The sequence below is a fragment of the Camelus bactrianus genome, chromosome 4, assembly GCF_048773025.1.
Source record: "Camelus bactrianus isolate YW-2024 breed Bactrian camel chromosome 4, ASM4877302v1, whole genome shotgun sequence".
Lineage (NCBI taxonomy): Eukaryota > Metazoa > Chordata > Mammalia > Artiodactyla > Camelidae > Camelus > Camelus bactrianus.
Genome location: NC_133542.1, coordinates 76,303,035 through 76,330,290, shown reverse-complemented (window position 1 = coordinate 76,330,290; position 27,256 = coordinate 76,303,035). Strand labels below are relative to the sequence as shown.

The window sequence follows — 27,256 nt, the reverse complement described above, 5'->3', positions numbered from 1 at the left end:
GGGAGGCGCCGCGGCACCGCCTACACTGCGGGCACGGCCAGCACAAACAGCATCGGAATTAAACCTAAAAACTCTAAGGAAAGGGCGGACGCGAGGAGCAGAGGCCGACACCGCGCAGACTTGGGCCCCGAAGCGGGGCTCGAACTGTAGCCCAGAGACCGCGGAGAGCTGGCTGCGAGCGTGCGCGGAAGTCGAGCGAAGAGGCTCGGGCACGCGCAGAACACGAGCAGCGCCTGCGCCGACGCCGAGTGACGCGGCCTTGAAGGAGGGACGGTGTGGGGTGGGCTGGGCGCATGCGCAGACCGCGCCCCCAGCACCCCCAACTGCTCCTGCACCCACAGTTCCAAGCGCAGAGCCGCGTCCGGAAGTCCGTGGAGTGGATCTTCCTTCCTCGTCCTCTGATTCGTACAGACCACTTCCATTTCCGCAGAAAGTTCCGAGACATTTCCTGACAGTCCGCGAGGCGTGTCGCTGTAGGAAGTGTGCGGCGGCGCTGTTTTGTTTCCGGGGGAATTTATTTTTCTGAGGGACGTTAGGGATTTCCGGGTATTCCTCGCAGCCTCTGATTGGCTGGTTTTATGAATATGTTAAAGCACAAAAATAAAATTTTTTTAAATTTAAGCTAAAAAAATAAGCTATTTAGAGTAGGTATAGTCGCCGGTCCCCGCTGGATGCAGCCGCTTCCCCTAGTGTATCTGAGGACCAGACCGAAGTCGACGTAAGCGAAAAGCGGCGCGCTTGCGGGCCCTTAAATAGCGAGCGCGCGAGGCGCAAGACGTGTTGTATGAAAGGAGAGAAGGTTAGCACTCCCCTTGACAAGGATGGAAGAGGCCCTCGGGCCTGACAACACGCATACGGTTAAGGCATTGCCACCTACTTCGTGGCATCTAACCATCGTTTTCTCTTTTTCCTTTTTCGTCCTAGTGGGGCCAGGGGTGTTTGGCTCGCGGTTGTGCAAACACACGGACGTGTGATACCCGTGGGCGCTCCGATGCGTCGGCGCGACACGTCCGGGTGCACAGGCACGGCTGTGGATAAACGCGTGCAACTCTCCCTTCTCCGCTCTCTGAGCTGCTTGGCATTTTTCACGATAAAAAGTGGATCGCAGCCTTCTTGCATCCGCGTCACCGCACCTGCGGCAGGTGTGCCTTCACCTCCTCATCCGCGGCCCCGGAGAGTGGGGGGCAGGGTCGGGGTGGGACAGCAGATGGCTTACATCTCGCGTAGGTACGTCTGAGCCTGGGAGCGGGGCAGGTGCGGCCAGGTGGACCTGGGACAGTCAGACTAGGTCCGCAAGTGGCTGTGGTCTGAGGCCTTCCTGGCTTCAGAGGTTTCCACTTGCATCTTTCCAGCATCACAGAGATTCGAGGCCTCTTAAAAGCTGAAAGACTTTTCGTTCAACACTCGGGACCAATAGTAACTGAATCGCCACCCTCCGTGGTGCCCTGGCCCGGGCACAGAGAGGACCCCTGCTCCCGGAGGTCAGGTCACATCCTGGACCATTCTAGAGCCTTAGCGGACAAGCCCGAAGGAGGTGACCTCTGTGGAGGGAGCAGGGCAGGCGCAGGGGGGTGGTGGTGGAGTCCTCACACCGGGGGGTGGGGGGGGGTAAGGGAAAGCAAGGTCTAAGATGCCCTGAGTCAAGACTGGAGGGAGGGAGCAGCCATGGGGCCCTATGGGAGAATGTTCCAGATGGAGAAAGGCACGTGCAAAGGCTCTGTGGCTGGAGGAGTGGGGAGGGGCTAGGCCAGGGCACAAGGGCTACTGGCCAGGGCCCTGGGGACTTGAGTACTGTTCTCAGTGAGGGGAGACCAGGAAGAATTCCCGAGGGCGAGGCCAAGGCCCCATGGGCTCTAACAGCATCCCTCTGGCAGCCACGCCAAGAGCAGTCAGAGGGCAAGGCTGGAGCCGGTGGGAGAAACGCCTGGGGCTGGTCCGGGGGCTGAGAAGTGGTCATTCCGGAGATGTTCAAGGCCAGCGGGACTTGCCGACACAGCGACGGGAGTGTCCGGTCCCTCTGAGGGAGGCCGAATGCAGGAGCAGTTCTGGGCGTCAGATCTAACACTGAGACTTGCAGCACATCGGCCACTTTAAAGCCATGAGGCTGGTAGGGCCACGTAGGAGGGAGTGGACAGAGATGCAAGTCAGGCCTGAGGCCTGAGCCCAGTGTTTGGGAGCAGGGGGACTGAAACAGCACGCGGGCCCCTGCCCTGTGGCTGCCCGGTGACCCCGCACTTCCTTAAGGCCTCACTGGAACCCTCTCTCCTTCCTTGTGCCCCAACCTTTTGGAGTAGTCTGACTGACTGTCACTATCCAGACAAAACATGTGCCCTTGAAACAGGCGCAGCTAGAAGGGCCAGCTGCCCAGGGCAGGCGCTGTGCTGGCCCTACCACCTTGGTGTCTCAGAGCCGTTTTACCAGCTGCACTCCAGGCTGTCAGATTCTTCTCCACAGAAACGCCGAACTGCCCAGTGGCATGTGACTGATGAGTGCCCTGTGGATTTTTTGTACCAGTTTTAAATCCATTTGCAAACTCATTCCAGGGGTCCTGTGTGCCTGCGTGAGTGTGGGACTTGAGCTCTCCTTTGAACTGGTCCTGACACCTTACAGGTTTCCCAAGTAAAGCCGCTGGCAAGTGTGCATTTTATCTGTGCGAGTCACGACTGTCTCACGCTGTTGCTGCCCCCATCGCCCCGCTCCTGCCCCCTGCCCACCCCAAGTCCACCTGGTGCCGGGCCCAGGGTCTCCCCGGAGGGGCCAGCGGTGCCCAGGAGGCAGATGCATCGCAGCCCCACGGCCAAGCATCCTGCTTCAAGTGCCCTCCTCACAGGCTCCAGAACAGGCCGCGCCAGGAGGGAGCACATGCCTGTGTTCCATGGATGCCCTTACAGTTCCGTGGACGGAAGTCCCCAGAAAAACAGCCCACAGGGTTCAGAGAGCGTTTCCCCCTCCCAGTCCAGCGCAAACTGCTGTAAGTTTTAAATGAAGTGCTCATTTAAGGACCCAGAAAAAATGTCAAGTTAAATTGAAGCAACCCAACCAACGATTTAAAAATCCAACAGTCCACCCATGGGGACACTGAACCGAGACAGGACGGCGGTCAGCAGCCCCCGGAGGTGCAAGCGGCAAACCCAGATGGGAGCCTAAGGGACAAGAGACTAGGCTCCACGGAGACACCAAGGGAGAAACAGGGGGACCCCGGAGATCAAGCCAGTGCAGGCAGGGGCTTTGCTGGGGTCCCGGTTCACACCAGCACCGCGTGTGCGTGCACGGAACAGACACGTCAGATGCGAAGACAACTGCGGAAAACTGGACCTCAGGTATCTGGTTACAGAACTGGTATTTCAACTGTGAAGATGGTGCTGTGGTAATGCTGTGGGAGAATTTTAGAGACACACTGCATTCACGGCTTAAATTATAAAACATCTGGGATTTACACTGAAATAACCAAGGAGGAACATCATTAAAAGGTTTTGAAGTTGGATGACAGGACCCAGGGATTTTCCCCACTTTCATATGTCAGAAATGTTCCATAATAAAAAGGTTTTGTTTTTAAAATACCAGCTCATCCCCAGAACGTTAGTGGTAGGAGGAAACCGGGTGATTTATTGTCTCCGCCTATTTTCTTACACTGTTGATAATGAGCACAATGTGTAATTTTCATAGTAAGAAAAAGGTATTTTGACAAAACCAAGAACTTCCCGCCAGAGCACGCGGGCCCGTGGCACCGCCGAGCCTGAGCAGCCCGCCTGAGCCGGCCCACTGCCCAGGCGGTAACAGCCACGTGCTGAGGAAGACGAACAGTTCTTACCGGACACAATTACAAGACAGGAAATTCTTTATTTTCAAAGAGGATGTATCTTTACATAAATCTACAACAGAGAATTCACATGTAAAAAAAATAAACTATATTCCAGGACACGGTGCTCTGCACACACACCCCCTCCTCCCAGGGCGAGCTCAACACCAGAACCGACAAAACCCAAAGAACCTCAACATTTCAGGAAATCCTGAAGCCAAGCCACTGCTGCGCTGACCTGGGTCCCAGCACCTCCCGTCCAGCCACGCTGCACCCGCGGGGTCCTTGCCACAGGAGCAACCAGCTTCTAGAACGGCCGACCCGTCTGGACGTCTGCTTCCCCAGGACAGTTACAGATGCGTCTGTAACTGTCACTGTGTGACAAGGGCCACTGGAGGGTCCGGGAAGCCTGTAGAGGGCGGCCCCTCCACCTGCAGGCTGTGTCCCTGCACTCGGGACCCAGGGAAAGGCAGGGCAGGCCGAGGTACACGCTGCGCCTCCGACTAGGGACGGACACCCCCTGCAAACCCAGAGCCTGAGAACTGGCCCGGCCGCCCCCTGGCCCAGGCAGGGATGTGGCCACCCACACCTTCTGGGGCCTGTCCACAATGCACTGGCCTCCACTGCCAAGCTCTCGGGGTGCAGACGGGATCAGAGCCCTGCAGGGAGGGTCCTCTGGCCCGGCGGCAGCTGCCTGTCAGCGCTGCCTTGCAGCCCCGTGTCCACACCCTGGCTCCCAGCACAGGCAGCATGACGCTTCAGGGGCCACGGCTGAGCGGGTAGAGACGCCGGGGGACAGACAGGTGCAGACGGCCAGCTCCCAGCCGCGGCTCCTGAGGTGGCATCAGAGGTGGGCACCAGCCTGCGCCCCCCCGACGAGGGCCCCGCGCACCCTCGCCAGCTCTGCGACACCAGCAGGACCTATCGGGGTCCCGGGCTCCTGTTCAAGTCGGAGCCCCGCCTCCTTCCTGCGCCCGCGCCCAGACGCTGGTAACCTGCAGGGCGTCGGCCTGGTCCTCTGCGGCCCAGGCTCCGCAGGATGAGGCGGGCGAGCCGCCCACCTTCTGAGAAAACTCTTCCACCCTCCTGCCAACTGGGAGACTTCACAAAGAAGCCAAGAGAAGACAGGCTTTGCGAGAGCTCAGCTGCCGCCGCACGCACACACTCCTACCTCCGCCGCGCGGGCTTCGGGAGACAGACGGGGGCTGAGCGCGGCCGCCTCGCCCCGAACGCGAAAGGCCTCTACACGACGGGCGGAACCCCCGGGCTCGGGGTTTTCCAGAAAGACTCCGCACACACCGGCCACCGCCGCAGGCAGGACGCGAGGACAGAGAACCGCGGGCCCGACCATCTGCCCAGCAGACGAGGGGGCGGCCCTGCGGAGGGAAGGGAGGCGAGGCCGGGCCACAGCCCCAGGCGGCACCGGGTCCCAGCGCCTGCACCAGGTAACAAATCCTCAGAACCGGCACAGAACGGTTACTGGAAAAAAACACAACTCGTGCTAAGTTGAACGTCACCTTTTTGTAATAAAAAATTAAAAACTTTTGTCGACTCTGAACACAATACAGACTAGGAACGCTTCGCAGACGGCGCGAGAGGAACTGGCAAGAAACGCCACCAGCCACTCGGGGAACCTGCTGGTGGCGGACACGCCCCTCCGCCAAGTCCTCTTCAGAGGCGGCTCAGGCCAGGGCTGCCGGGTCCCCACGCCTGGACGCCTGGACGAGGGGAGCCCGGGGACCGCACCACGCCACCCCAGCCCGGGCCCGGCCCCGCCCCAGCCAGGCCCCGCCCCCGGCCAGGCCCCGCCCCCCTGCCTAGCAGTCGCTCTTCCACAGCTTGATGGTCTTGTCGTTTTCCAGCGCGGCCGAGGCGATGATGTTCTCCGTCGGGTGGCACGCCGTCGAGATGACCACATCTGAAAGCAGACAGTCACCAGCAGGGCCTCCTCCGACCAGCTCGCTCCAGACCCGCCCCCTCCGCCGGGAGCCCACCCACTGTGCGTTCAGCACACTAGCCGGTGGGCCAGCCGGAGGCAACAGGCCGGGATGCTGGGAGCTCACCTGTGTGGCCCTGTAACTTCTGCACAATCTCCTTCGTCTGCAGGTTCCAAATGTACACCAGGTTGTCCTCCGAACCCGACACGATCCACTGGCCACAGCAGCGGGGACACGGGGTCAGGGCCGTGGGAAACGGATGCACATCTGCCCCACGTTGGGGAGGTCACAGCCCCCGGCTTCTCTCCCCTCCAGGACGCCCCCTCCACCCCGGCCACCCATCGGCTCTGCTGCGCCTCGGGGCGGCTTCCGGGCGTAAACTGGTTTCTCAAATCAGCAGGTTCTAAGTTTGCCGTCACTTAAGCTCGGCCGCACGGCACCACCTACTCCTTAGAGCGGGAGGGTCAGGCGGGGAGACACGGCCTGTCGGGACCCAGCGCCAGAACACCGCCGCGGCACCGCAGCGCAGGGCCTCTGCTGGACAGAGGGGCCAGATGTGACAGGACGTCCCACAAGCGAGGGATAGTCACCGGTACTGTGCAAAGTGTGACTTCGTTCACTTAACAACCAGAAGCGTCGCTGAGAGTGAAGCGCCCGTCTGTGGGGATGGGAGACACGTACCTTCCCGCCAGTGACAGAGAAATTAGCGAATATGCAGTACTTCTCATTCTTGTGGCCCGTGTATGTCTTCAGACACTGAAAGGCGGGGGCCGCCTGCGGTCAGGACGGCCGCACTGGCTGACCCTCGCCAGCACCCTGCAGCCGACCCAATGCCCGGCCCAGCCTGGCCCAGCCCTGCCCAGCCAGCTCGCCAGAGCCCGAGTCTGGGGAAACTTGCACCAGACGGATGCCAGGAAGCCCCGCCCGCCCACGCTGCTCACCTTCCCTTTGCTGTAGTCCCAGAGCTTCAGCGTGCTGCAAGGCAGAGGGCGGGTCAGCGTGCTCTCGCCTGTCCCCGCTCATCCCTCCCCCAGGACCTGGGGACACTGGGGAGCAGAGCACGGGAGCCCCGGGCACGTGTCCTTCGAAGACACTTTTGTGAAAGAAGCTGCTGGGTGTCCCCTGGGCCAGTAGAGTCCTCATCTCCACTAGAAGGGGACGTGGGAGGTCCTGCTCCAGACACGGCCAGAATATGTTTCAGTGGCTACTCTCTCCTCCTCCCACGGGGGCCGACCCCGCGAGCCCCCAGCCCACAGGGAGGCCGAGCGCCACCAACCTCCCAGAGGGCGGCCGACAGCCAGTGACATCTTCCCTGAAGCTTGTCGGGGAGGAGAGGCCGGGGCAGATCGGGGAGCACCTCAAGGCCTCCGTGCCCACCACCCCCTCAGACAGGAGACCTGGCCACAGTGACCACAGTGAGCACGGAGCACAAGGCCTGAGACTGGGCCCCCCAAGTGAGTGGCGCCCGGCCGGAAGCCCTCTGGAGAGAACCTCCTTTCACGCCCACCCACACGGACAGGATCACTTACTTGTCCAAGGTCGCGGCCAGGATGTACTTGCCATTCGGAGAGAACTTCACGAAGGACACGGGAGGGTTGTCGTCATCTGCATGGAGCACAGAAATGGCTGCACGCGGGCCCTGGCTCTGCCTGGGGAGCAGGGACGGCAGCTCCCCCACCAGGCTGCCCAGCGAGACCATCGCCACTGTGCCAACACCGCCCCTCCAGCACCCATCACTGGTGCCAGCGTGAGCCAGCTCTCCCGGGGACCCCATGACACGAGGGCTTCGGAGCAAAAGCCCTGCAGCCAATCGGCCGGGCCTTCCCTCTTCGACACAGCAAGGGAGGGGCTCCAGGACGGATGTCCTCATGGGAGAGTTTACAAAGACCCAGCGAAACTCAGAAACTACTTCCACTGAGAAAAAAGTGGCCTGGGTGAACTACCTCGGGTATTTTCCTGTTGCCTGTTACAGCAGGAGATGCGTAACAGTCCCCAGAAACCCCTCTCGTGATGTCACACCCGCACCTTCGCTTCTGACACTCAGGCTGAGGGCACACCCGGGCAGCCGCGTGGACGCGGGTCAGAGCCATCACCCTCCTTGAACGGCTGGGGAGGGAGCTGCACATTCAGAAAGCATCTTGGCCACATGACAGCCCCAGTCCTCACGCCGGGGCGGTGGGGGGGGGGGGGAACCCCAGCCTGAGTGAGGAGCCAGTGTGCACCCTGGTGTGGGAGCAGGTGAGGCTGTGTGTCCCGCACACCGGGAAGAGCGAACCCCGCATTACCACCTCGGGGGACCCAGGCCTGCCTCCCGCGCACCGGGGGCCTCTGCTCCCTCTGACTGGTCCCAGACACTGGAAAGGCACAGGAGAAGGCGTGAGGCCGTGCAGGTCCCTGCCCCCGGAGAGCAGGGCCGTGCAGGGGGCCTCCCCGAAGCTTGGAAAAGGAGGCAGCGCCAGATCTATCCCCGAGCTCCTTCAGCAAAGCATCTCAGGACTCAGCTGCCGACGTCCCGAGACCTCAAGTTAGAAACGGGACAGAGACAACGCCGCCACCCCTTCCATCCTGACTCTGCCCTGCCTGGGCTCCAGTCCTGACCCCAGGCTGTTGGCTGCTGGCTGGCTGTTAACCTCTCTGGGCACCAGCTTCCTGCCCAGCTGCGTGGTGGCTGCAAGGATCACGTGCGGTAACACAGCTGAGCCCGTGCTGGGCACTGACAGCCAAGGACACACCCCACCCGCCAGGCAGAGATGGCTGCACTGACAGCCAAGGGGCGATGTCGCTGTCAGGAGTAAAGGTAAGCCCCAGGAGGGTGGCCTTGTAGACCAAGAGAACCACAAGGCCACTGTTAGGGGCTAAAATGTGTCCTGCCCCAAATTCTCACGTTGAGGCCCAACCCAGGCACCTCAGGCTGCAGCTCCATCAGCCCAGAGGCCCTTAAAGGGGGCGTAAGTTGGAACGAGGTGACTCAATCCTGGACTTCCGGCCTCCAGGACAGGGGACAGCCCACCTGGCCTGCGGCGGTTCTGTGTTCTATGCCCCTGTGCCCTGTCCCCTCCTCTCTCGCGGAGCCCACCTGCAGCAGCAAAGCCCTTCCAGGCGGACTTGAGGGGGCGGGCCTTCTCTGCTCTCCTGACTCAGCCCTTCCAGGGCTCTGTACCTCCCTGTTACCCTCACAGGCCCAAGGCCGCGGGGGGGCCAATCCCCCTCCCTCCAGCCCCACACACACCATGCCGAGGCGGGGCTGTCTTTCCATCTCGTCCCAGCCTCCCCTCCCCCACAAGGCACAGTCTACCATGTCTTTAAGACCTTGGTGCCTCTCCCCCATCCTCCCCGCCCACCTGAGGCACTCCCAGCAGACAGGGTCCTAGGGGCTGGGGCTCCACCCATCTGCTCAAGGAACAACCTGAGCGGAGAGTCCCCCAGGCCGGGGAGGGAGACATGGGTCTGCTGAGCACAGGCAGAGTCCCAGGGGCTCACGGGTCCTTCAGAGGACGCGGCCGGGCAGCCCCAGGGGAGGCTGGACGGCAGAGTCAGCCAGGAAGGAGCCAGTGGTGGGGGATGATCGAGAGGAGGATTTCCCCCAGGGAGCAGGTCTGGGACAGGGAGGGAGGCTTCCAGAAAACCACAGAAGATGGAGGGCGGGAAGAGTGCGGGAGGAGCCCGCACAGCGGACCCCCTGACGCCCCTTGGAGGACAAGGCCAGCAGACTCACCGATCAGCGTCTTCAAGCACTGGCCCGAGGCGGTGTCCCAGATCCGACTGCAAAGCAAGAAAGACAACATGATTTTAAGAAGCAAGTGACCACAAGTAGTTCTCCAGCTCTGATTCGAGTGCATTTCAGGACTGACACACAACTCGTCTCATTTTTCAGTTACGACACTCCATCTGCTCACTCACAGGGGGGGCACACACACACGCACACGCAGGCTACGTCAGTGCTCTGACCTCCTCTACCGTGAGCGCAACAGGTGGAACCACGAGGAGGAAGTGTCTGCCCCCCGCCCCCCCGGCCCACCCCCAGGCCACCCTCCCCCCGCCCCCCCCCGGGCCACCCTCCCCCCGGCCCACCGCCAGCCTCCCTCCTTGCAGGTCCCTCCACACAAACGTGCCGGGCGCACGACCCCCGGGGGAGAGGGTTTTCATAGCCACAGGACACCGTGCGCACTGCTGTGGCATCCTCTACTTTAGGGGCAAGAGGGCTCATTCAAGGAGCCACTGCCCCAGCGGACGTGCGGGCGTCGCGCTGCTCCGACGCCCGCTGTTTCTGTGATTTCTGCCCCTACGCCCCGTCTGGAGCGCCCTCACGTGTATCGGTGCAGGCGCGTCCATAGCGGGTTTCCAGCAAAGGGGCGCAGGGTCGAGGGCACACGCATTTCACAGGTAAGAGCGCACAGGTGTCCCCGTGTCACCTCTCGCATCTCCCCCCACCTGCTCTGCACGCCCTCACTCGGGACAAATCTCAACGCCCCAGTACCATTACTGGGGCGGGTCTCTCCACGTCTGCTTATTGCCACAACAAGGCCCCCCTCGGGGAGTGACTCCCGCCCCACCCCGCCCCACCTAGGCGGCCGTCCTCCCAAGTCCTTGCCCATCGGCAGGTGCACTGACAGTGCCTCAGGTTTGGACACCCAGAAACAATCCTCACCCCTCTTCTCTGTTCAATATTTTTCCTTTTGTTTTCTTTGGTGGGGGGTAATTAGATTTATTTATTATTTAATGGAGGTACCGGGGACAGAACCCAGCACCTCGTGCGTGCTAAGCCTGAGCTCCACCACTGAGCTACACCCCGACCCCGAGAGCTCAGCTACGCTGCTGAGAGTTTTAACTCCATTTTGTGTAGGTGGAAGGGTCTAAATGGAACGGCTCACAAGTATCAGCCCAGGACATGAACGCGCCGGGTCCCTGCCCCTCCCTCTGGGCTCTGTGTCCCTCAGTTACATGTTACCACGTCCGCCCTACGGGACCTGCCCTCTCTCGTAGCCGTGCTCCAAGTGCCCTAAGGTCTGGTGACTGTTACAGAGGGAGCCTGGTTCCCTTCTGCTCTCTGGTAACTCCCAGGAGAGAGAGGAACTGTCAGTTTTCAACACCGACCTCCCTGTTCCGTAGCTGGCAGGGCCCGGTGGCTCGGAGCCGGTTCCGAGCCCGACATACCCAGACCTCAGACCCCATCAAGGGACGGCGGGCAGGTGCTCATTCCGGCCTCCGTCTCCCTGCTGCGGTGCGGGGACGGCGACCACCCTGTACCCGCGTTGCGGGGCTGTCCTGAGGGCTAAATGAGTCCACGGCTGTGAAGCGTCGGTAGTTTTAACTCCACAGAGCGCACCCTGTGCCACCTACACAGACACGCCTCTGCCCAGCGCTCAGTCACTGTCACCTCCGGTCGCGGTGACGGGGGCCCCAACGGCGCTGAGCAGCTGAGGGCGCGGGCGGGCCTGTCTGCTCCCAGCTCCAGCAGAAGCGCACTGAGCACGGCACCGCCTGTCACACGTTTCTTAGACGTTTCTTTAAAAGACAGTATCGGCCTATTTTGCTGCAGTTTTTACTAGGAATGGCCGCGGGATTCTACCAGGTGCCTGTCTGACGTGTGCTGGTGTAATCATGCAATGATCCACCTCCCGTGTCAGGTACGTTATTACCGTCCTCTCAGGGTGCGGGAGCCCCCGGGGACAGAATCCTACTTTTCCAGCCACCACCAGACTGTCTGTAATGCTCTCCTGCCAATGCTGACATCAAGCTTCCTCTGGCTTTCTTTTCTGGACCAGCAGCAAAGCTTGGGGGTGAGGTCATGCTGGCTCCAGAGGTGACCCGGGGCTCTCCGTCTCGTGCTGTGGTCTGAACAGTTTCAGCAGCCTTAAGGCTCTGCTCCTTACTCGGGTCCAGGGCAAAACCCGACCTTTGCTCACCTGTCTCCGTCTCTGCCGCGTGACCCCCTCCCTCAGTTTAGGAAATGTGGATTCAGCCCGGTCTACACGTCCTGCTCAGAGGTGGGCCAGCCCCCCACCCCCGGCGCCCCCCCCGCCCCCGTCTCCTGCTCTCTCCTTGCTTCGGCTCCTAGACGAACTGCTTTACTAAGAGCACAGCTTATTTTACTTTCCTACGTTTCTCCCTTTCTTATCTTTGAACTTGGTAAGTTTGCACCTACATTTTTTGGCGGGCTTCTTCTCTTTCAGCTTCTTCACAGAGCTTTTAGAGCCAGTCCACGAGCAACCCTGAGGCTGTCCCGCACTCTCAAGAAAACAGACCTTCTCTGTTCACCGCACACGGGCCACTCCTCCTGAGTGGCAAACACACAGCGTGGCAGCGCTCGGACCCGCGGAGCCCCACGGCCTCCTTCGCGGCTCAGCGGCACACTCACTGCCGCACGGGACGTGTTCGTGCCCCGTAAACCCCTAGTTCTCGGCCGCATCTCCAGGGCTGCGCTCTCTACGTGGGTGGGTCCGTGAGCTCTGCCTGGTTCATCCCGGTCCCCCAGGTCAGTCCCCCTTCTGCTCCGGACCCGCCCGACACCACTCACGGCCCCTCTACCCCAGGCCCCCTGAGCGCTCTGCCTCAGCTGTGCTGCTGGAAGACAACGGAGAGTCGGAAGGGTTTTAAACCCAAACCTGACAGCCTCTCTTTAATTTTCTTCTTTTCTAATTAAGAAGAAATTTTATTTGCAAATGTGTTTGTACATGTTTTCTTACCCACTTTCTGTCAGTCGTTATATTTTACGTATTTATCACTTAAAGTTTCTACGTTCAGAGATTAAAGTGTTGCGCTCATAATTGAGAGCTGTGAATTTAACTTTAGATCTTAGTCTCCCTTTTCCTTTATCATTAACTCTCTTTGAGCTACTTTTCCCAACATCAATTCACTTTTAGTTTTCTTTTTCAGAGACGTGCACTTCATCCAGACACAATCAGACTTCAGTGCGTCTCGGCGCTCGCGGTCTTGTATTTCTTTTTTTTTAATTGAAGTATAGTTGATTTACAACGTGTCAGTTTCAGGTTTACAGCAAAACAGCTCAGTTACAGACATGTATTTTCTTTTTCAGACTCTTTCCCGCTGCAGGTTGTTACAAGGTACTGAACGCTGGCCCCGGCGCTCTACGGTAGGTCCCTGCTGATCTGCTTCGTGTGGAGCCGTTTGCACCTGCTGGTCCCCATCTCCCAAGCTACCCCCACCGCCGCCGGACGGCCCCCGAGGGCGCTCAGCCCGCCCGCCCGCCCGCCGGTCACAGCTAACCCAGCGAGCTACACGCCCCCCGCGCCGCGTTGACCTGGAGCGCTGGCACTCTGCTTTCTCTTACTCGCTTTACGTTCGCCAGATGTGGATAAGTCCCTAGTGCACTTCCTGTCTCCCCTGTAGTGGGAAGTCCCACTTGGGCCGCCCGCTCAGCCGGGGCATCGCCTCCTGCCCGGGAACGAGTGGGTCGTGACACGGCCCTCCCAGCCCAGACACCGCCCGGCGCGCTACACCCAGCATGCTGAGCCACAGCTGAACACTACCCGGACGTTTTCCCCCATGTCTCCTGAAGAATCCAGAAAACACCGGCATTACAGACTCCAAGCTCTACGAGCATCACCCACGTAGACTGAACAGACGTCCTGCAGGAGACGGCGTCCCACATCGCTCTCCCCTCACCTTCCTTGGGCCAGGGTCTCTGCTGTGACCAGCCCCCCCATGCAGACCCTCATCTCACCCCTTCCTCCCACCTCACCACCAGCACCACGGGCCCGGGACCCTCTCGATGTCCACAGGCGCCACATGCAGGACAGCAGCGCCCCCGGCTCCCCGCCTGGGGCCTCATTGGTGACAGGAGCCTGCACTCCCAGCCACGCTCACCACCCCTCTACAGTCTTCCTCTGAGGCACCTGCTCCCCCCAAGCTGTCCTGAGCGTCTGGCGACCTGCCAGCAGCCCCTGCTGGCCACGAGCTCCTAGGGGCAGAGGCTCAGCACTAGAGGCACAAACAGCGCAGCGGGGCCTTTATCCAACATGTGCGGACTTGATGCGGGAAAGCGTTTCCACTTACCAGAGCCCATCGTAACTACTGGAGACAATCAAGGATCCGTCACGGTTAAAGTGAACCTGAGAGCGAGGGAGGGGAGGAAAAAAGAAACTCACTGTTAAGTCCTCAGCACAGACCGCGGCTTCCCCAGGGGCCCTCCCGCTCACCAACGCCCCCCGACGGGGGCGCACACACCCGGCTGCACTGTGAGCGAGTGCTAAATCCCGCCGTTTCCCCAAAGATTCCTGGAGACGCACCAGCAGCACAGGCAAAACGTTCACTCGCACCTGGTGCCTCAGGCGGCAGTCGGGCTGCTTCCGGACCACCGCCTGCACCCCAGGAAGAAAACCAGCCCTGAAGCTCGCCCTGAGGGTGCGGCTTCCACCGAGAAAGAGGAAGGTCGGCAGGAGAGGCGCCCAGTTATTCGCGCACTCCAGTGCTTCCTCTCTGCCACGCATCCCTGCCCGCTGGGTGCTCCCAGACCGCAGGACGCCCAGATGACTGCCCCGAGTGCCCAGACACCAACCGCTGGGCACACTGGAGCTGGCTCCAGCCTTCCAGAGGGGACAGGCACGGGGTCCAGGCTGCCCCAGACGCCAGGCTTCATGCCTGGGAAGTGGTGAGGCCCGCCAATTCGATGCTGGCCCGTACGTTCACACCAGTTACTTTATCTGGGTGCCTAACTCCGCCCACAACAGGGACAGGTGCACAGACCTTCTGATAAAGAAACGGCAGCCTGATGAGTCCCTTCCTCATAACTGGCTAACCTCTGGGCTTGTCCTCTTTCTTTTTTCCACCTGAATCTCAGTGGAAACGAAAGGAACCACAATGTCAGAAGCTAGAGCTCATCATAAATTTCCACCACTTGCGTCTGCGTCCTGGGCAGGATAAGCCTCCTTACAGCAAACACCCGCTGTGGACCCCCGATTCCTGCTGCGAGCGACGCATTTCCCACCGGGCAACCCGCACGCAGGGCACCTGGTTCACTCACTTGGGGCCAGGGAGCCAGTCTGGCCCCACCATCCAGGCCAGCGTCTCCACCTCACGCCACCGACTTGCAGCCACACTTTCCTTTGCCAGGGGCTGTCCTGTGTAGCAGCTCCCTTGTCCTCGACTCACGAGATGCCAGGACCTCTGGCAGTGACAACCTAAAATGTCTCCAGACGCTGCCAGGTGGCCCCGAGACAAACACACATGCACAGAAGCACCTTGAGGGCTTTGAAGACCCAGCACTGGGCCTGAGAATCTGCATTTCCAGCACACTCACAGCAGAGGCTGGGCCGGGGACGCCCACCTGCCTGGACTGTCAAGGGGCACGCGAGGAGCCGCACCTGCCACCTGGACTGTTGAGCAGCCTCAGCAGAGCAGCGGCAGGCGAGATGAACTGGACAGAGGCCACAACCCAGGACACCTCCAGGACACCACGTCAGCACGGAGCCAACACCGAAAAGTACTAAAACCACACTTCACGTTCTTCTTTGTGGGAAACCTGGAAGCCTCAGTGTTCCACACTCAGGGCCCGCCCCAGTCTGGGTCCCTGCGCTCGGCGCTGCCGCCGCGTGCGGCCAGTGTGGCTGTGCCCGCTCTCATTCCGCTCCCACGGCGGTGCTGACAGCAGCCACGACTCAGCCTTCCCCATGTGCTCGTTAGCCTCCCAAAGAGACTTTCTCTAAAACTCACAGCAGTCATTCTAATCACATTCATCCCTTTGAATCTGCAAAACGCCATCTGACGAAGCCCCCACGCTAGATGAGAATGAGCTGTCACGGGCCCCAGCTCCAGGCTTTGCTGGTTCCCCACCGCGTCCAAACGTCACCGCCAGCAAACGCAGCAGGGCTCTCCCTCGCAACCAGCGCTCAGAGGCGAGAGCAAGACAGCCCGCTCCCCACGTTCCAGAAGACGGCCAGGAGAGCCAGTGCTGCAGAGCAGTGAGGGCAGCGAGCCAGACCCTCATGGGGACGCCCGGTCTTGACTCAGAAGAGCAGTCGCTTGAGCTGTCTGGGGGTGACACCTGCAAACAGATGAGTGGGCGCGGGGCACCAGGCCAGGAAACAGTGGGTGAATGAGCGGCCGGGGCACGAAGCGGACAGTGGGGCTTCAGGTAAGAACTGACGCGGCGATCCAGGCGACAGGACAGCAGCTGCACTGAAGCGGAACGAAGCCAGCAGGATGCCCGCGCCGAGGGCGTGAACCCGGGACAGGGCCACCAGAAGGCCGCGCACGCGCACACGCCCCCGCCGCGCCGCTGCAGAAACGCGCGCTATCGGCAGAGACGCTCCCCGCGCTCCCTGCCGCGTGTCCTTCGGGGTGACTGGCCGGGGGTGCGCCCACCAATGCGGGCGCCCCTGACGCCTTTCTGAGGGGGACGAGTGGGGGCAGGGCGCCCCGGAGCTGCAGCACCACTGCTGTCTGAAAGGAGGTAATCCTAGAAATCACAAATGTTAAAAAACCATTTTTAAGGGTAACCGCCAGCTGCTGGCAGTTGACTCCGAGGTGGGAGCTCAGGAGAATGTCTACTTGCAACACTGCGCAACCTTTTTTAAAAACTGTTTTTGTAAGAAACAAAGACTTTAAAGACCCTGCACCGTCATGAGAGAGAATCCCAACCTGACCACCTAACACAGAACTCTCAACTCACAGCTGTCGCTCCAGCTCATTTCCCGGTCACCTCTCGCGTGGTTGCTTGCTGGACGGTGTCCCCACCGTGGGGGACAGAGGAGCGACGGCACGGGGCCAGGAGGGCCGCAAAGCACCCTCCCCGTGGCCGCCACCTTCCCCGGAGCCCCTGGCACTGGCCTAGACAGCGGCGCAGCGAGGACCCTGCCCCGAGGCCAGTGCCCACGTGGCCCCAATGGGTCGGGGCCCTGCATGCCGTCTCAGCTGGACTTCCGAGGCCAAAAAACGCTATCAGTCGCTCACCCCCACAAGTTTAGAGCCTGAAAGGACCATCTGCCCGGTCACACCAAGTGTTTACACGTGATTCCTTCCACTTTTCAAAAGGCAAACTTGGCTAAGAAACCACCTTAGGCTCTTCGCTAACAAAGAAATACTTCGACCATTTTTATGCAAAGCAACTTAGGCCCCGTGCATAGTTTAACCCCTGCTCGTTCACGCTGCGCCGACGCTCGGCATCTGAGGCGGCAGGCCCTGCGCCACAGGCGGACCGCATTCGTGGGCTCCATCCTCCAATGTCTCACCCACGACTGGGCCACCCCCCCTCAAGTTACCTCCACTCCACACACCTCATCCACGGTCATACCTCCAGGCCTGGCTGCCTGCCTGTCCCATGAGACTTGGTTCAGGGCGCCTCCCCAGCACCGCGCACACCTGCCCTCCCGTGGGGCACAGGGCCTTGAGCTCTCGGTCAGGGTCCCCAGGGCCCCATCCCTGGTCACCGCTCTACTGCTGGGTGACCGGCAAGAACTCAGCGGGACACCAGCCACACGCACGGCTCAGAGGGACTTACAGCTGAGACCGGGTCCGAATGTGCTGGCAAAGTCTTGAGGCACTTGCCCGTCTTCACATCCCATATCCTCACGCTCTCGTCAAACTGAAGACAAAAGAGGACATCACAGTGATTCCACAGGGAGGAAAGGTGAGGACAGGTTTCCTGGAACCCGAGACCTGCCACTGCCGCCCCCAGGAGCAGCACAGAGACTCTGCTCAGCCACCATCCCCACCACAGGGCCGGGACGTCCGGCGCGATGGATGCCCACCCCCCTACCCCCAGAGAGGCCAGCGTGCTCACCGAGCCTGAGACGATGAGGTTCGACTGGGGGTTGAAGTTACAGCAAAAGACGTAATTACTGTGTCCCTTCAGGGTTTTCAGACACTTCCCCTACAATAAAGTTCTGTCAGACTGTCACTCCCGGCGGTCATTTCCCCGAATATCAGCTTCAGGCTGGACCCACCACAGCTGCAGAGCCCCTCTGACGACAGGCAAGGCTGTTCCCCAACTTGGCTCCCGCCCGCATCCCCAGCCACTCAGGCCTCGTGGGAGGAGTCGGGCACACACCGAGCTCACGTCCCAGATCTTCAGGGTTTTGTCATCTGAGGCAGAAACAAGGAGGTTGGAATCTGACGACCAGGCCACATCCGATATTCCCTGGGGACGAGACACACAGTCACCACCTCGATGGGGCAAACCGGGCCCAGCCAGCAATGCCCAACTGAAGATGGACGAGCAGGCCATCCACGCTCGGAACCCCCAGCTCTGCCGACCATGCGGCCGGGACCTCAGGCCCCGAGGAAAAGCCTGCTCTGCGGGCTAGGCCATGCCGTACAGTTGGGCAGAAACTCGGCCGAGGTCGTCCAAAGTATTTGCTTGAGAAACAAGAGACAAATAACTACCCAAAACACTGGAGGGGTGAGAGGGACTCAGATCTTAACCAACAAGCCCAGGAGATGGCCCCGACCCAGCGTCCAGTAGCAGCTCCAGGGTGCAGGGCCCAGACCTACCAGCTTGTGACCAGAGATGGTTTTCTCAAATTTCCCATCATAAGCTCCCCAAATCTTAATGAGCTTATCTGCAGCTGAAAGAAAGGTGTGAAAAGCAACGGGGGTCTTCGGTCATCCAGAGGCCAGTCTGGGCTGCCCCTCAACACAAGCCCCAGCGGCCATGTGAACCCTCAGGAACCCCGAACACGGCCACGCACAGGGAGCAGCGGTCCCCGCCCCCCCCCCCCCCCGCACAGTCGCATGGGCACAACTTCAACAGGCAGTGACTTCCGCACAGTCACAGCAAGGGACATGCCGCTTGCCGCAGCGGAGGGTCAGAAAGCGAGGCCCCCCATCCATCCTCCCGGGCTCCCTGCCTCTTCCCGCAGCCGTGGTCCCGGCACCTACACGAACTCGCCAGCCACTCCCCATTCGGGCTGAACTTCACGGAGGACACAGCTTTCGTGTGGCCAGCCAGGGTGAATTTTAGAGCGTAGTTGGGTTTCACAGGTGTAGGCTGTTAGAGAGAGTCCCAGTCAGCAGAAAGTCGCCACCGCTGTCCAACTCAGCTGATCGCCACTTTGGATGTGAGTCCCAAGGCCTGAGCTCAAGCGCACACCTGTCTTTTGACAGCACCTCCTCCAACTCTCACCTGTCCGGATGTCACCTTTCAGACTGAACGTGCCTAACCTGAGCTCGTTACTCCCCTCACAAACTCTGCCTCTCCCATAGCCCCCTCCCCCGCCGCAGACAGCCCCCCATCCTGCCAGGCAAGGGGAGGCCCCTGGAGGCAACGCCCACCCCAGCGCGGCTGGAAGCAGCACCTAACATGGCCATACCACGGAAGCCCCACCAGCGCCAGCCCCGGTTCCGCAGCCCCTACCCCAGCTCAGCCTCCCCCACGGCAAACCACGCTCGCTCCCTTGCTTAAAGGCCTGCCTGCAGTCTACATGAGGGTGGGGCCAGGGCGGGGGTCCTCGGTCAGAGATGTTTTCTGAGTCCCACAGAGACTCTTCCAATCAAGACCAAGGACCTGCGTGGCTGACAGAAGCCCCCCGCCCCGTGACAGGCCAGGATTCCCGGACCTGGCACAGAAGCAGCACTGGTTGGGGATGTGGTCGAGGAATAACAACTGGCAACATTTAACTGACTCATGGGCATGAAATACTATTTCCAAGCCCCTTCCAGCCTCGGTGCCCCAGCAGTCCCCCGGCAGTGCCCCAGCAGTCCCCTAGGAGCCCGCAGGACGCGCCTTGCTCTGCGTGGCCGATGATGATGGGGTGGGCTGTGCTCTGGCGGCCTCGGTCTCCGGCTTCTTCTCCTCGGTTGCCATGGCTCTGAAGCCCACCGGGCAGGGAGACGGGGTGGAGTTCACGGCTCCAAGTGGAGGCCCCGCCGTGGGAACGGCTCTCTGCTAATCAAAACCTACAATGGGGGACCGAAGCCAATAAACAAACCATATTTCAAAAATTAATTTGCAGGAAAAATAACTGAAAAACCTCCAACCACCTTATTGAGCCCTATAGCAGCTACTGCTCTGAACCAAGGACTCTGTCACCCTAGCTCCAGGCTAATGCCTCTCAGACCTGTGCCGCCCTCACCCACTGTGGTCAGAGACCCACCCTCAAGGGCGCCTATTTTGTCACCCACGTGTCCCCAGGAACACAGCACAGTCCACACAAACAAAACACAATTCTCTTCAAAGAGCCCTTGATGCATTTTAATAAAAAGATCAAATTCTTCTTGTCAGGAAACAAACGTGCCAAATTACAAGAGACTGAACTGCAGGGCGTAGAAGGTTGGGAACTCATCCCAATCCTCCAGTGCATCCCAGTGATGCAGCGGTGCCAACAGCCACTGAAAACACGAGAGCTCACCCTAGGGGCCCACACCTCCTGGTGGCTTGGAGGTCTCCATGTGCAGGCTGCAGACACAAGGCTGCTTCCAGAACGCAAACGAGCAGAAAGGCCCTCGGTCCCCTGGCAAGGTGACCACAAGACACGGCCGAAAAGCACAAACCAGAGCCAGCCCTGCCCACTGGAGTCCCCACCAGACAGCCTTCCGCAGAAGCAGCCTGAAGTTCGCACGGACACTCTGCAAGCAACACTCACTGCAGAGGATGGACAAAGACTGCAGCTCAATTAGGTTTCAGCCTGAAAACGGGAACTACTCAGTAAGTAACTGCTTTCCTCTATCACAGAAAGATTCCGTTACTTGGATACACGGCACAGAAGCACACCAGGTGAGTTTGAAACAAGGGAACACATTACTCAATTGAGGCGAGCAGCCAGGACATTCTGCAAACATCACAGGCATCCAACTCCCAGAAGCTGCACGACTGTCTGTCTAATGAGTCTATGCATTGTAAATTCGGGCTTGGTGCTTAAAACTGGAAGCTTGCACAGGCTTCTTGTCACACCAAGGCGAAACAGAAGCTGTCAGAGAACACGTCTCCAGGTCTCTGTCCATCCAAGAGGAGGGGACAGAAATTATGATGCAACACAGCTGCGCAGAGTGCCGCGGGGCCACAGCCGATTACTTGCAGCCGGGATCCCAGCCTCGGATGGATCCCACAGCACCTAAAGTCCCAGCACTTGGGTGGAGGAGGGGAGGGGCAGGTCAGTAAACCCGCCCGGGGACAAAGTGCCGGCACAAAGCTGGTACTCAGAATGCTAGCTACTTGGTGATTATCTTCAGTGCACCCAGGCCGAGCCAATTAACCCAAGTGCTGCCTTCCCCCTGGTGGACTGGACCACTGGGGGGGGTGGGGAGCCAAGGAAGAGAGCTGAAAAGTCCATTTCACAGAACCCAGCGTCTGAGGAAGCCAGACCACGGCAAGAGCTGAGAGAAGGGTAGCCCGTGGCCCACCCTAGCTAAACACCAGTAGGAACAGAAGAGCCTCCGTCTGGAATGGAAGTGGCAGCTCAGAGGCCGGATTTGATAATAAAAACCAAGACCCATCAGGAGGTGGAGCGTGACTCCCACAAGCTGTCTGCCTTCGGGTCAGGGTCAGGGATGCAGTTGGTGGTCTTACAGACACGGCGGCCCACCCCTCCCAGCTCAGCCTCCTGGCCTAATCCCTGCCCGGCCCTTCAGCTAGCAAAACAGGAACACACAAAAATCCAGCCGAACTTCGAGAAACACTATTTCTTGACTCAACATTTGGAGCTGGGCTCTGAGCCCTTGCTCCCCGCCCCCTCTCGGCACTGGCACCGGGTAGGCCTGACCATCTAAGGCTGAGCCTCCCAAACTTATGAGTGCTCTCCCAGATTGTTTGTAAAATGCAAATTTCTGGGCTCTACCCCAGAGACTGGGCCCGCTGGTGTGGGAAGACAGGACAGAACGGGCCAGCCCCACGGAATGAAGGAACTTGGCTCTCCTCACCCCAGCTGGATTCTCAAACAGGCTTAGGGTTGCAGCTTACCTGCCTGCCTCCTATGGGGCTGGGCCAACCTTAGAGGCAGTGTCTAGCACAGGACCTGCCAGAGTGCGATAACGGACCTGGGTGGGTAGAAACGGGATGAGAAGGCTACAGGGAGGCTCGTACACACCCCCCAGGACGGCTCTACCTGACTGGGACCCTGGGCTCTCGGGGAGAGAGGGGGCCTGGCTGCCCGGGCCAGGGGCGAGCAGCAAGCCGGGGTGGAGGCGTTTCTGCAAGAGGAGGACAGAGGGGTCTGCGAGCCACATCCAGGCACTAAATGGCTCAGTGGGTCTGGGGTCTTTCTTTGGAGGCAAAGGGAAGATGCACGCGGGCTGCAGGAAGAAGTCGCAGTCCCGGGGCCGGGGGCTTGTCACCTGCGCGCTGGGGTCCCCGGGGCTCGGCGGCGGTCCGTGCGAGTCCGTCTGCGGCGGGCTCGGGTCGGGGGAGGGGGCCGCCGCCGGCGGGCCGAGCGCTGCGCGGGGAAGGGAGGCGGCGGGCGCGGGGCGTCTGCGCCGGGAGGCCCGGCGGGGCTGGACCCGGGCCGGGCCCGCGGGAACACGTGCGTCGGCGGGCGGCTCGGGTGCGCGGGCGTCCGCCCCGGCCCCCGCGCTCTCCGGACGCGCCCGCCAGCCAGGCGGCCCCCGCTTACCTGCCGGACGGCGAGGGGACGGGGGCTGGCACTCGGGGCTTCACGTCGGCCGCCGCCTGGGCGGGAGCCGGGCCGAACTCGACTAGGCGGCGCGGGGGCCAGCAGTGCGCGTGCGCGTGCTCGAGGGGCGGGGGCGAGCGGGGCGGGACAAACGCACAAAGCCGGCCTCTCGGAGGGGAGCTACGGGCAGCGGCGAGGGTCAGAACGCCTCGGCCAGGCTTAACGCCTTAAAGGGATAGTGTGCTGAGCGCGCTTCCTGCTTAAAAGGCATTAGCCCCAAAGGCGGCGGGTTCCCGCCCTTCTCCAGCACTTTCTGAAAACGGAAGTATGGTGATGCCTACAGGAAAGTGCTGATGCGCCGCTCGAATGAGAACATCCTGAGCTCGCCCTGCAGCGGCGCCCCAGGGAGAAGCAGAGCTCCCCCCGGGATTTGAGGGGCGGCGGGGCCCTGCCGTTTCTTCTGGGATGGGACACCCGTGGGGTCGCGTCCCTCCGTCGTCGCGGACGCCGGAGAGCGGCGGCTGCCGCGTCCAGAGCGTCCGGCCGGCCTCGGCAGTGCTTTCCGGGTAGTGTCTCCGTTAATGCTCGGGACACCCCCGTAGAGGGCCCTTACCTTGCAACTTTGAAATGAGGAACCTGAGCTCCAAAAGGTGCAGAAAGAACCCGGACTCTGGGAGCTGCGTCCCCTGCACTCGGCCCACCAGCTCCCCCGCGGGGCCGCCTGCGGGGTTGGCGGGGTCTTCCCGCCCCTCGGAGCAGGGAGCCCGCGGCCCGCACCTGCTGTCTCCTGCGCCCCCACCGCGGAGATACAGTCACTGCGTGCAGGCTGCTCTATTGTCTGCTGGGTATGACCCAGACAGGTACCACCACCTCCAGTTACAAATGGGGAAGGGGTGGCGAGAGAGGACGGCTCAGGGGCACAGGGAGAATATGGAGCCGGCGTTCTGGCCCCGAGTCCCGCACGCTCTCAGCCCGCTGTCCCACTTCTGCGAGACACATGGGCCTTAGAGTCGTGGAGGTGGTCATGATGTCCGCAGCCCCATGGCCGCACCCCTGGACCGCGGGTAGAATAGCATGTAGTCTCATTTCCCAGCTGAAAATGGAAACACCGAATATGTCACAGGAACCTGTGGAAACCGATGGACAGAGCCTTTGAAATGGAAATGCCCAGGGAATTTGAGTTGTGTGGTTGTCATGGATACAGGAGCCAAGACTGGCGGCTGGCTTGAGTTCCCCTCCCAAGGAGGACGCAGGGTCAGCAAAGTCCCTATCTGCCCCCCAGCCACCAGCTGGTTGTGGCTCTCTGTCCCCAGGAGGCCTAGGCGCCTTGGGCCAGCTGCCCTGGAGCTTGAGGCAGTGACTGCCAAAGGCAACAAAACCAGGTCAGGATGAAGCAGGGCGTCTGCATCCCCCTGGCTGCCTGGGCCCGAACAGAGCTCATTAGGGATGCGCTCCATTATATGGCTCTCAAAGCTGGTTGCTTCCCTCCATCCTACCCCAGTCCCATCTCCCAACTGACCTTTCCAAAGCCTCCCTGAAGCACAGCCAAAAAAACTTGTAAAAACCCAGCTCTGAGCTGTCACTCCCCAGTTTAAGACTCAGAGCTGGCTTCCCATTGCCCTTGGGCCCAAACCTAGACTCTGCTGGTGGAGTTTACCAGACTGGCCTCCCCCTGTAGCCTCATGCCACCCCCAAACTGTGCACCCCATGTTCCAGCCCCAAATTGAAAGTACTTGCTGACCCTGGAACTCAGAACTCAAACCAGATTCCCAGGTAGACTGGTCTGGCCTTCCTCACCCCAGGAGATAGAGCCTTCCAGAAAAGCTTATTAGAAAATGAGAAAGTCTAACTCTGTTGAGGTTTGGGTTGTTTTTTTGTTTGTTTGGTTTTGGTTTTGGTTTTGGGTTTTTTTTTGCAGTCCATCCCCGCAGTCACAGCTAAAATCCTGGAACCAAAGAATATGGCAAGTAAGGCAGTTGAACCATAGCAGGCGGTTTGCTTTATTGTCTAAGTTTTAAATCCTTTTATTTCCCTCCCAAAATGCAGTCAGGCTCTGAAAAATCCCAAGTAGAAATGGAAGAGAGGATTAAAAACTAGAAAAGGGGAAAACATCTTGGAGATTTGGGTTTTTTAGAACATTAACTGGGCTTTGGCCAATGGGAGCTACTTGGCAAATGAACCTATTGCCATGAACAATTTTCATAAATACAACATTTCTCAAGGCTGTCCCATCAGCTGGATAACATGAGCACATCTGGGCACCCTCCCCACTCACTCGGGTCCCTCCACCAGGCTCTCCTCCTCAGGGCACCCTTCTCCCCCTACAGCCAATGCCCGTTCACTTGGGACTCCTCCCTTGACCTCCCAACCAGATGAGTCTTCCTGGCTGTGTTTTCACAGCTCCCAGTTCCTCCCCAGTGGAAACCCTCATCTTTCATTGTGATTCCTGCTTCAGTGTCTCCTGGCTGAGTTGGCTTGGGCTCCAGGATGAGAGAAGAAAGAGGAGGTGGAGATTTATTCTTTAGTAAGTTTGTTACATATGTTATGTCCTTGCACCTTCACAACAACCCTGGGAATTCAGTACCTTTATTCCTTTTCACAAGGAGAAAACTGAGACTCAGAGAGGTTGAGAAGCTGCCCAAGGACCCACAGGCAGTAGGCACAACCATGGAGTCAGGACTGGTGAAGACAGAGGCTGCACTCCCATCCACCAGTCTCCCCAATACATACTCTGTTGTGCTTATCAGATGGATGGAGGGTGGATGGGTGGGTGGGTAGTTGGGTGGATGGATGCCTGGATGGTTGGACAGATGGATGGATGAGTGGTGGAGAGTTGATGGATGGATGATGGATGGATGAATGCATGCATGGCCGGGGGGTGATTAGATGGATAATGGGTGGATGGACGGATGCATGTGTGCATGGCGGGGGGGAGGTTAGATGGATGATGGGTGGATGGACGGATGCACGTGTGCATGGCCGGGGGATGATTAGATGGATGATGGGTGGATGGACAGATGCATGTGTGCATGGCGGGGGGGTGTTGGATGAATGGATGGTGGGTGGATGGATGGATGCATGGATGGTGGATATGTGGATGCAGGGTTGGATAAGTGGATGAATGAAAAGCGAGAGAGCAACCTGTGTCAACAGGAGGAGTCAGCAAGGGTCTATGGAAGTGGCAGAACTGAAATTAAGAGCATCACCTTGTTATAGGACTTGAAGCTTTTGAAAGCCGTCTTTTGTCACCTAGTGGTACGTACTTCATCAGGAACGGCACTCTCAGGGCTTGCTGGGAGGTGACCGAGGAGCAGACCTCACGGCCGGGATGCTGTGGTGCCCCTCACAGCAGGCAGAGCTGGGTGCGGAGGACTGGCCCTTAATGGCCAAGCCCAGAGCTCTGGATTCCACGGCAGTTGATGAGGGAGGTTACGGAAGACGCCCAGGACCCCGGGCCTCCAGGCCCTGCTCACCAGATTGCCCGACTGGACGGCCCACCTCTGCTAGGCCACCATTGCAGGGAGCTGCTGGCGCTGCCTGGAGACTGCAAGGCTCCTGCCTGCCAAGGTCAGTGGGGTTTTGTGTTAAAATTCCTTTTCCCCTGGAAATGACACCAGGGCAGCCGGTTTGGGAGACCGTGTCCCCCTCTCCCCTCAGTCTCTGCTGTCCCTCCCCTCACACCTCCCCGAGGCCCATCAGGACAGGCATCTCCCCCGTGACCCCAGGGGCCCAGCAGGCCTGCAGCTCTCAGCCCCGGTATCCAGAAAGCCACTTCTAGTCCCAACTGTGCCCCCACCCTTGAATTCCTCCCTGGCCTCAGTTTCCCAAGAACAGAAAGAGCAGAGCAGACAGGAGAGAAAACAGCTCTCGACAAGATGTGATGGTGGGGTTTCTCCTTACAGGGCCTTTGCCAGGGTGGGCCCCCCACCATGAACCATCCCTCGGCTCCCTTCTCCTTCCCACCAGCAGGGAAGCACCCTGACTCACCTCCAGTCCCGGTGCCGCCTCCCAGGGAGGCTGCCCATGCAGGTTGCCTGGTGCTGTCCTGTGATAGGACTGAAGGCCCTGGCCCCTGGCCCCCCCTCAGCCCCAAGGGGTGGGACAGTCACCTAAGCTGCCCCTTCCTCGAGGACCCCGGGCTCAGCCCTAGGCCCCGCCCCCTGCCCCCGCTTCCACCTCCGTCACTGCTTCGGGCTCCTTCCCAGAGGGGACGCAGGAGGTCCTGCATCAAGATCCTCCACGTGAATGAGTCCTGGAACATCCACATCCACCTCCTGTTAGATCTAAACCTATCCTGACTGAACTTCAGGTCCCCGCGATGAAGTCCCGCTGCCCTGAGCCCCCGCCCGGCTCCAGGCCGGGGGTCTCCGGTGGGCCCTCTCCAGGCAGAGCTGGGCACCAGGAGCCAGGCTGGGCGGGCGGGTCGCCCCGGAGGAATCCTTGGAATGCAGCTCCCACTTCCAAAGCCAGGCCCCACCTGTTCCGGTCTGCAGATCGCCTCCCCACCTCGGCCTGGGCGAACCCCTGTGGTTAGCAAGTGAGAAGGAAGAGCTCCGGTGACGGGCGAGATGGAAATCAGCCCCACAAAGCCAGGGGATTTTTTTTTCAAAGTCTTTAGAGGCTTTTTCCAGGTTGGGGATGGGGGGGCCGGGTCTGGATTGGGCAACAGCGGTTTACGGGGTCATTTTTAAGGACCATGCATTTGGCTGCTAGCAGGCCACCTGTGTCTCCCCCTCACGGCAAACTGTTCCTGTGTGTACGTGCTGCATGAAGCACTGCGGCTGTCCTTCCCGAGAGCCCACTGCGTGCCTGCCACTGGCCTAAGGGCTCTAGGCACAGTCTCCTACCACCCTGTCCACCCACCCGCCGCGGCTGCAAGCTCCTCAGATCTTCACAGCTGGGGAAGACAGAGGTTCAGGGAGTCGCAAGACCAAACTGAATGGCAGGGCTGGGGCTCGACCCTGCCCTTGGCCTCCAGAATCTGCCTTGCCCCCAGGGACGCGGGGCCCTTTCCCGGG

General features: G+C 60.1%; 1 protein-coding gene and 1 non-coding gene across 8 annotated transcripts; one reads left to right on the top strand and one right to left on the bottom strand.

The window, feature by feature from the left end:
- Positions 1 to 777: 777 nt before the first annotated feature.
- LOC123616692 (U6atac minor spliceosomal RNA) lies at positions 778 to 903 on the top strand. Its single transcript, XR_006724706.2, has one exon. It is a non-coding gene; the product is annotated as a U6atac minor spliceosomal RNA (small nuclear RNA).
- Positions 904 to 5,301: 4,398 nt separating this feature from the next.
- On the bottom strand, positions 5,302 to 22,394 carry WDR5 (WD repeat domain 5). Of its 7 annotated transcripts, XM_074362632.1 has the most exons (15): positions 22,239 to 22,394; positions 21,590 to 21,666; positions 19,418 to 19,590; positions 18,574 to 18,682; positions 18,187 to 18,260; positions 17,744 to 17,833; positions 17,477 to 17,566; positions 17,195 to 17,278; positions 13,753 to 13,808; positions 9,452 to 9,498; positions 7,266 to 7,341; positions 6,678 to 6,711; positions 6,418 to 6,492; positions 5,863 to 5,950; positions 5,302 to 5,717 (listed from the first exon to the last, which is right to left on the bottom strand). In XM_074362632.1, exons 3-15 carry the CDS (start codon positions 19,496 to 19,498, stop codon positions 5,617 to 5,619), a joined length of 1,005 nt encoding a protein of 334 aa, XP_074218733.1. In that variant the 5' UTR covers positions 19,499 to 19,590; positions 21,590 to 21,666; positions 22,239 to 22,394; the 3' UTR covers positions 5,302 to 5,616. The 7 variants fall into 7 exon arrangements, 2 of the variants coding, with proteins under 2 accessions (XP_074218733.1, XP_074218732.1); XR_012506633.1 differs by having other exon boundaries at positions 5,657 to 5,717; positions 5,863 to 6,492; XR_012506635.1 differs by having other exon boundaries at positions 5,657 to 5,717; positions 5,863 to 6,492; positions 19,418 to 19,611; positions 21,591 to 21,666.
- Between the last annotated feature and the right edge of the window lie 4,862 nt (positions 22,395 to 27,256).